The 9,027-nt window shown below is 39.4% G+C and overlaps 1 protein-coding gene across 1 annotated transcript in view; it reads right to left on the bottom strand.

Annotated features, from left to right (window-relative positions):
- Nucleotides 1-721: 721 nt before the first annotated feature.
- pcp4a (Purkinje cell protein 4a) overlaps nucleotides 722-9,027 on the bottom strand; it is a 28,359-nt gene continuing 20,053 nt past the window's right edge. The window contains exons 2-3 of the mRNA XM_063014349.1: nucleotides 2,979-3,030; nucleotides 722-1,610 (exon numbers count right to left, since the gene is read on the bottom strand). Of these exons, the coding sequence (XP_062870419.1) occupies nucleotides 1,474-1,610; nucleotides 2,979-3,030 (189 nt within the window). The 3' untranslated portion in view covers nucleotides 722-1,473. The remainder of the gene's footprint in view (nucleotides 1,611-2,978; nucleotides 3,031-9,027) is intronic.

The raw sequence follows: 9,027 nt of genomic DNA, 5'->3' as shown, positions 1-9,027 counted from the left end.
GCAACTTAAGTAAATTGTGGTTAAAATGAATTATTTAGTTTATTATATGCTCATGTTCTAATGCAAACTTTAAGACCCTGTAAGATGGCATTCATGGCAGGAATCACATTTTTCTAAATTATAACTAAATACAATAAGAAATCAGTATGTATCATGTACTATTTGTATATATATATATACAGTATATATATGTGTGTGTGTGTGTGTGTGTGTGTGTGTTTATACAATTCTTTTCAAAGGTTTACATGCACTTGTAAAGGAAATGTATGTCTTAAAATGTAAATGATGCCGCCCAGGTGTAACAGCAGGATATTCCAGACTGTGAGGGTGGGGTCTTCAAGCATTGTGTAAGGACTCTGAATGGCAGAGTCTGAGTGTATAGGTAAAAAAGGGTTCCGCTAAGGGCTGCACGGAGGAGGAGGCGTGAGCAGCAACATACCCACCTCAACTGCAATCAGGGATCCCCCAGCAGCGGAAGACAAACTGACTATGCTTAATTTGGAGAAAATGCATAAATAAAATAGAAAAAAATATAAATTATGTAAGCAAATATTCTTTTTTGTGACTAAATGAATGGAACATACTGTCTAAAAATAAAATACTGAAAAAAACATTATCCCTATGCTGTTTGTACATTTTACCATCACCTGTACTATACATTCATAGTAATCAGAAATATATTGGTGATTAAAATGTGATATTTAAAATAATCAGCCATCTGATCATTTATCAATATTTATTCATTTATATTATTTTTTTATATCATTTCAAAGTGACAGTCAGTATAGTGTAGCACAGTTTTGGGGAAGCACAAACACAGTTATGAAGTATGCATACAGGCAGGAATCAGGATTATGACAGGACCATGTAATGAAGTCCAATATTTATGGATCACTTCAGCCTATAAGGTCTAATAAAATAAAAACACACACACAAAAGCAAAGGATTACAATTACTGAAATTGCTTTCTCGCCCCCAAATAACACTTTAGCCGCAATGTTAGAAATTATTTCAGTGAGGTCATTTTCTAAATCGAAATAATGGTAAACATCCACGGTATATATTTATCCTAAATCAATAAATACACTATAAACTTATACAGGATTTTTGCCACACATTATACAGAAAATATTAAACCTTTCCTAAGAATTTTAAGCTATTAACAGTAAGACCAAAAATGTTCCAATCTCAAGTTCTAAAAATCTAAAATTGACTGAAATGAGTTTGAAAATGAGTTTTCAAAACAATAAAAAAAGAAATGCTTATTATTAAACAAAAAAAAAAGGAAACTGAAGGACAGACTGAAGGGGGATCAGGCTGGTAATTCCAGATGGATGCCGGTGACAGACAGGATTATGATTTACTTCATGTCCCTGTTTCCCTCCTTCCCTCCCCAATTCCCACCCTCGAGTCCATAATGGTGCGCTTTATTAAACATGCAAACAGCTCCGGGCACTTCATCCACTGCTCAGCCTATTCTTTTGGGTCTTTTGGCTTTTTCTTCTGGTACTTTCTGAAGTGTGACTGGATGGCGACAGCAGCCTTCTCCGTCTCAGGGGCGTCCATGTCGATGTCGAAGTCCTCAGGAGGGGCGTCCTTCTTGGAGGCATCTGTGAAACCATGATTGCCATTAAAATTCTCTCATTGCTGCGTAAGACTCTATCCAGACATCGTCTATTTTATATACCACTATGCACAGTGGTGTGAAAAAGTAAATGCCCCCTTTCTGACTATATCTGTTACTGCATATCACTGCATTATTTAAGATCATAAATAAAAAAAGAGGAATAAAGAGGAAACATCCATATTTATTTAATACACCGATCAGGCATAACATTATGACCACCTGCCTAACATTGTGTTGGTCCCCCTTTTGCTGCCACATACACAACAAACTGTGATTCACTGTGTATTCAGACACCTTTCTATCAGAACCAGCATTAACTTCTTCAGCAAATTGAGCTACTGTAGCTCGTCTGTTGGATCAGACCACACTGGCCTTTGCTCCCCATGTGCATCAATGAACCTTGGCCGCCCATGACCCTGTCGTCGGTTTACCACTGTTCCTTCCTTGGACCACATTTAATAGATACTGACCACTGGAACACCCCACAAGAGCTGCAGTTTTGGAGATGCTGGTTCTGCCACTTTTTCTTAATTGTATTCAAGTCAGGACTTTGATTAAGTTTCAGCCATTTAGATTCCCGATAATTCAATTTTACCTCAGCTTTAGCTCATTAACAAATTACCTTACATTTTGATAAAGTGAAATGTACTCAAATATCTCTTAATATTAACAATTTGTCCTTGTTTTAAAGCAACAAAGCATGGTCTTTTGTGCCACTGACTTTATTTGCATCAAAGGAAGCAGGTGCTAGTCTGCAGCTTTACTTGGCCAGTGTGGAGAGAAGGATTTGTAATAAAATATGTGAGATAATAATTAGGAGAAAAAGGGGGTGACAAAAAAAATGCTGTTATATCTGAGATGTTAATCAGATTATGCTGTCTGACGTATCAGGTGTGTTGAAACATTGGAAGAACAACCATATAGTGGTGAAATTTGAAGATAAATAGATTTAGATTTTAAGTTAGCAATGCTCTCTTAAGGGATGTTAGACTTAAAATGGAATGTTCTTTCAGAACAGTACCTCAAATCATCTCAATATTACAGGTCGAATTTGATCTGAGCACTTCTGCCAGACATTTATCAGCAAACACAGCATAAACACTTCTGGGACTGCAAACACAAGCCTCACAGGAGTGTCCAATCCTATTGGCTTAGCACTCTCCGCCTTGTACGCTGCTGAAATATGATTCAGCCTGATCTGCCCATTGATCATGGCACATTTTAGCAAGAGGCCAGTAAAACAGATTGATGAAGGCTGGATCTCCAAATATAGCTGCTTCAGAAACACATCAATCCATCACTGAGACTCCTAAATGAATCACATTAGATTAAAGTATTAGAATGACCGTACCTTCAACTCCTGAGGGTTTGCTGTTTCCAGTTGGGGCTCCTGATCCTGGTCTCTGTAACTCAGAAGAGAAAAAAAAAATTAATTATGTGCACATAAACAGCAGAAGTGAAGACTCATAAATCAAGTGATGTTTCATGACTTGGCTATTGCCATTAGTAGCCAAGTATATAGGCACTCTCTTAATTATTATTTCAGGTATTTCAGCTACACCAATTAATAACAGGTGTACATAATCAATTATATAAAATTTATGATTTGCTTTAAATTTTTATGGAAGGACCTTTATGTTCCAGCATGACTGTGCTACTTGTCTCAATGCAGAGTCTATGATGGCACAAAAGGTTGGTTTAAAGGACCGGATTCTCCAATTAGTCCTGATCTCAAGCCAATTAATGTTGAGTTAAACTGGAAGGTCAATTGTGAAAACACAGCCCTTCTTGTCCATAAATCATCACAGTCACACTTCAAAACTTGGAGAAACTGGTGTTCACATACTTTTGACCATAAAGAAACTACTTGTAGTCCATTTGTTTCTCTACATACTTTTTTAACCTGCTTTCACCCTGTTCTTCAATGGTCAGGACCCCCACAGGACCACCACAGAGTAGGTATTATTTAGGTGGTGGATCATTCTCAGCACTGCAGTGACAATGACATGCTTGTGATGTGTTTGAGTGTGTTGTGCTGGTATTAGTGGATATAACACAGCAGCACTGATGGTCAGGGTTGGTCATCTTCTAGACCTTCATCAGTGGTCACAGGATGCTGCCTACGGGGCGCTGTTGGCTGGATATATTTTTGGTTGGTGGACTATTCTCAGTCCAGCAGTGACAGTGAGGTGTTTCAAAACTCCAGCAGTGCTGCTGTGTCTGATCCACTCATACCAGCACAACACACACTAACACACCACCACCATGTCAGTGTCACTGCAGTGCTGAGAATGACCCACCACCCAAATAATACCTACTCTGTGGTGGTCCTGGGAGAGTCCTGACCATTGAAGAACAGCATGAAAGGGGGCTAACAAAGCATGCAGAGAAACTGGTGGACTACAGTCAGTAATTGTAGAACTACAAAGTGCTGCTATATGGTAAGTGGAGCTGATAAATTGGACAATGTGTGTAGAAACAAGGAGGTGGTTTTAATGTTATGGCTGATCAGTGTATATTACTAAAGAGTGAATAATTCTTTATATAAATACAATCTTATCTATATTTATTGCTCAAAGGCGTAAGTTAGGAAAAATGTTAATGCTAATCTTAACAGCTGAGGCTAATATAGCAACAATATGGGCTCTTACCCAAAATTAGGACTATCGTTTTGGATGTTTATGTGTCAGTATATTACTAATGAGTAAATACATCTTGTTTAAATTAAATTAAATACTATTTAATCAACATTAATGGCTCAAAATTGAGAAAGTACAATCACTGTATAGTATAGGACTAGGTATTTTTTCTTTTTAATGCAGGAGCATGTTTCACCAGCTAAGCAATAAAGACAACACAGGCTGAGCTGTCACTGTGGTTCAGCTCGACGTGCCCCGAATAAATAATCTGATGCTTTCAATGAATTTTAAACACTTTTGGGCTGCTTTGATGCTCTGAGGCTAAAAGAGAAGAAAGCAGATGAAGATCTCTCATTTTCTGTTTCAGTTAATGTAGTAGGAAGGAAATTTCCGCTCTGAGACTGTTCCATCTGTTCCTCTGTTCCTCAGTTATGTGAAAAATAAAAGCTGCTGGTGCTTTTTTTATTCGTGTTAATATAATCTCTGGAGAGTGGACAGTTAAATCTCTAGTGTTTAATTAAATGGTTCCTGTGTTTATTTGGATTATTCTGGACTTTTACAAATGCTATTTAGCACTGGGGATTTTAATGGACCGATACAGTAGATGTGCTAAGATTTGCAGAGAAAGAGGATGTCCTAACATTGTAGTTATTCAGCTTTAGGGTTGCCAGGTGTTCATTTATGTACAATCAGTCTGTTTTTAGCTTTAATGATCCATAATCTTTGTATATGAATTAGGTGGAACCCATGAGCTACTATTTTCTTTTTTCTTTATATATATATATATATATATATATATATATATATATATATATACAGTGTATCACAAAAGTGAGTACACCCCTCACATTTCTGCAAATATTTTATTATATCTTTTCATGGGACAACACTATAGAAATAAAACTTGGATATAACTTAGAGTAGTCAGTGTACAACTTGTATAGCAGTGTAGATTTACTGTCTTCTGAAAATAACTCAACACACAGCCATTAATGTCTAAATAGCTGGCAACATAAGTGAGTACACCCCACAGTGAACATGTCCAAATTGTGCCCAAATGTGTCGTTGTCCCTCCCTGGTGTCATGTGTCAAGGTCCCAGGTGTAAATGGGGAGCAGGGCTGTTAAATTTGGTGTTTTGGGTACAATTCTCTCATACTGGCCACTGGATATTCAACATGGCACCTCATGGCAAAGAACTCTCTGAGGATGTGAGAAATAGAATTGTTGCTCTCCACAAAGATGGCCTGGGCTATAAGAAGATTGCTAACACCCTGAAACTGAGCTACAGCATGGTGGCCAAGGTCATACAGCGGTTTTCCAGGACAGGTTCCACTCGGAACAGGCTTCGCCAGGGTCGACCAAAAAAGTTGAGTCCACGTGTTCGGCGTCATATCCAGAGGTTGGCTTTAAAAAATAGACACATGAGTGCTGCCAGCATTGCTGCAGAGGTTGAAGACATGGGAGGTCAGCCTGTCAGTGCTCAGACCATACGCCGCACACTGCATCAACTCAGTCTGCATGGTCGTCATCCCAGAAGGAAGCTGACACACAAGAAAGGCCGCAAACAGTTTGCTGAAGACAAGCAGTCCAAGAACATGGATTACTGGAATGCCCTGTGGTCTGACAAGACCAAGATAAACTTGTTTGGCTCAGATGGTGTCCAGCATGTGTGGCGGCGCCCTGGTGAGAAGTACCAAGACAACTGTATCTTGCCTACAGTCAAGCATGGTGGTGGTAGCATCATGGTCTTGGGCTGCATGAGTGTTGCTGGCACTGGGGAGCTGCAGTTCATTGAGGGAAACATGAATTCCAACATGTACTGTGACATTCTGAAACAGAGCATGATCCCCTCCCTTCGAAAACTGTTTTTCAGTTTTTTGGCAGTTTTCCAAAAGGATAACGACCCCAAACACAACCTCCAAGATGACAACTGCCTTGCTGAGGAAGCTGAAGGTAAAGGTGATGGACTAAACCCAATTGAGCACCTGTGGCGCATCCTCAAGTGGAAGGTGGAGGAGTTCAAGGTGTCTAACATCCACCAGCTCCGTGATGTCATCATGGAGGAGTGGAAGAGGATTCCAGTAGCAACCTGTGCAGCTCTGGTGAATTCCATGCCCAGGAGGGTTAAGGCAGTGCTGGATAATAATGGTGGTCACACAAAATATTGACACTTTGGGCACAATTTGGACATGTTCACTGTGGGGTGTACTCACTTATGTTGCCAGACATTTAGACATTAATGGCTGTGTGTTGAGTTATTTTCAGAAGACAGTAAATCTACACTGCTATACAAGTTGTACACTGACTACTCTAAGTTATATCCAAGTTTTATTTCTATAGTGTTGTCCCATGAAAAGATATAATAAAATATTTGCAGAAATGTGAGGGGTGTACTCACTTTTGTGATACACTGTATATATATATATATATATATATATTGTTTTATGCATTTTCTCCCCTTTTTCTCCCTTTTTTTAAGCGCGTCCAATTGCCCAATTGCATCACTCTTCCTCTCCACCAATGCCGATCCCTGCTCTGATTGAGGAGAACGAAGCTAACTCACGCCCCCTCCGACACGTGGGAAGCATGCCATATGCATCTTATCACTTACACTTTGACAGCGTTGTGTACGGAGAGACACACCCTGAGAGCACATTTTTCTCATCTCTGTGCAGGTGCCTTTAATCAGCCAGCATAGGTCGTAATTGCACCAGTCATGAGAGAGAGACCCCATCCAGCGTAGTCCCGCCCATCTGAACAACAGGCCAATCGTTGTTCATGTGGCTGCTCAGCCTTAGCCGGCAGGCAGAGCTGAGATTCGATACGATGTATTCGAGATCCCAGCTCTGGTTCCAGCGTGTGTTTTTACCACTGCGCCACCTGAACGGCATGAGCTACTACAGTGGGTAGCTTATTAGAGCTACTATTTTCAATAAGATGCCAATAAAGTCTTTACACTCATAATGAAACAAAGAAAATCTGCATAAAAGAGCAAAACAAACAAAAATGTTGCCCAAGGAACTAAAGTGATTGGTTAAAAGCTTTAGAAAATGGCACTTGGGTTGTGCAGTGGTCTAATAAACTTTCCCACCTCGAGTAAATCCCAAGCTCTCCTTGTCCAGCATGAGGGTGGTGCAAGAGGCAAAGGAAAAATGGGCAAATGCAAGACTCAGTGTTCTCTTCCTACCCTTTGTATGCCCCCCAATGATTCTTGTGCCATGTTGCACCCACAGAGATTTACATATACATATACAGTATATTATATGTGAATGATTTATAGTTCCACATCACCGCCTGTCTCCCTCCTAGTGGAACCAAATCCTAGTGGAGAAAATCTGGGTAGCCTGGGTAATCCCAGTTCAAAGAGAACCGCTGTACCCCCGTTTCAGCCTCAACAACCATGAAATGATCTTAAACACACGCTCAAACAGAGAGTCCACGTACTCACAGTGCTGCTTTAACTCTGAACACAGACTAGAGCAAAAATAAAACAAAATGAGTTCCAGCAAAACAATGGCCTGGAGAGTGTTCCAATCTACACTGTCAAAAAAAGATCTATGTACCTTCTTTCACTGTTAAATTTAAAATTTCATTTGCAACAAAGGGATTATTATATTGCCCACCACACCTAGTGTAGCTACAGCATCTTGTGAAATGACCATTTCCACAAACAATATTTTTATATTAACAATGCCTGACAACTGTCATATGAAAATGTCAATTTATGACCAAATTCCACCTCAATTATCTGTTTTTCCAATTCCAAGATATAAAGAATGTTCACGATGTCCCCCTTTTGTAGGGACACAGGCACAAAGTCAGGAACACTGCTGGTCATAAAAGAATTTTGAAAATTGATCAAGATTTGCCGAAGTTATGGACAAAAGTACAAAGGTCCCTTTTTGTCTCACAGTGTATACAGTATAAGTACTGAAAGGTCACACTCTGCAAGTCTTTAATAAGTGGGGGTAAAAACCTCCTACGGAACGTGACCAGGGGTGAGGATCAAACCCAAGACCCCAGAATTATCACCCCCTTAGAATTACAATAACTACAATAAAGACATTTGTAAAGAGAAGCTTCGCTTGAAGGTGAACAATAGTCTTACTTTCTTACTAGAGCGGGACCAAACATAGTTTAAATTTTATTACCAATTCTCTTCCTTCTGAAGAAACATTAGTGATTTCAATTGTCTGTGTTCCAAACCACACCCTACAGCACAAAATATTATGTCTAATTAAGGCACTACAGATAATATAGATATACACTATGTAACAAATAGGATGTGGTTCGGGTAGCTGACAGGAAATCACTTGTGCGTGGAAACTATGTGTGCCTGTCATTATCATAGATGCAAGTTTGTATGGCTAAATAATTACCGGACGCAACAACTTGCACGTGTGGAGGCAAAATAAATTATGCAATTGCAAGGCAGAAAGTGTATAGATGCAGTAGAGGAATAATAATCTTGTGACTTTCTGCTGATCACAATGACGACGCTACCAAGGGAGTAAATAAAATCTGAATGAATTGGCAGCTACGGTCATGAAATGATGTCAAAAGGTTAAGAAAATCCAGTGAAAGAACTAAATCAAACAGTAAGCCTATTCATTTTAAAGATTCAGATTTTAGAATTTAGAAGACTTTCCACAGACGATAATCTGAGCAGACCACAGACTACACCCAAGAGAGGCCGACAGCTCATCTAAGTGCGCAACACACTTAACCATTTACTAACTCACTCACTCACACACTGGTGC

Source organism: Trichomycterus rosablanca, chromosome 18 (assembly GCF_030014385.1).
Source record: "Trichomycterus rosablanca isolate fTriRos1 chromosome 18, fTriRos1.hap1, whole genome shotgun sequence".
NCBI classification, from domain to species: Eukaryota; Metazoa; Chordata; class Actinopteri; order Siluriformes; family Trichomycteridae; genus Trichomycterus; species Trichomycterus rosablanca.
Note: the sequence above shows the minus strand (reverse complement) of the source record. Positions and strands in the feature narration are given on the sequence as shown.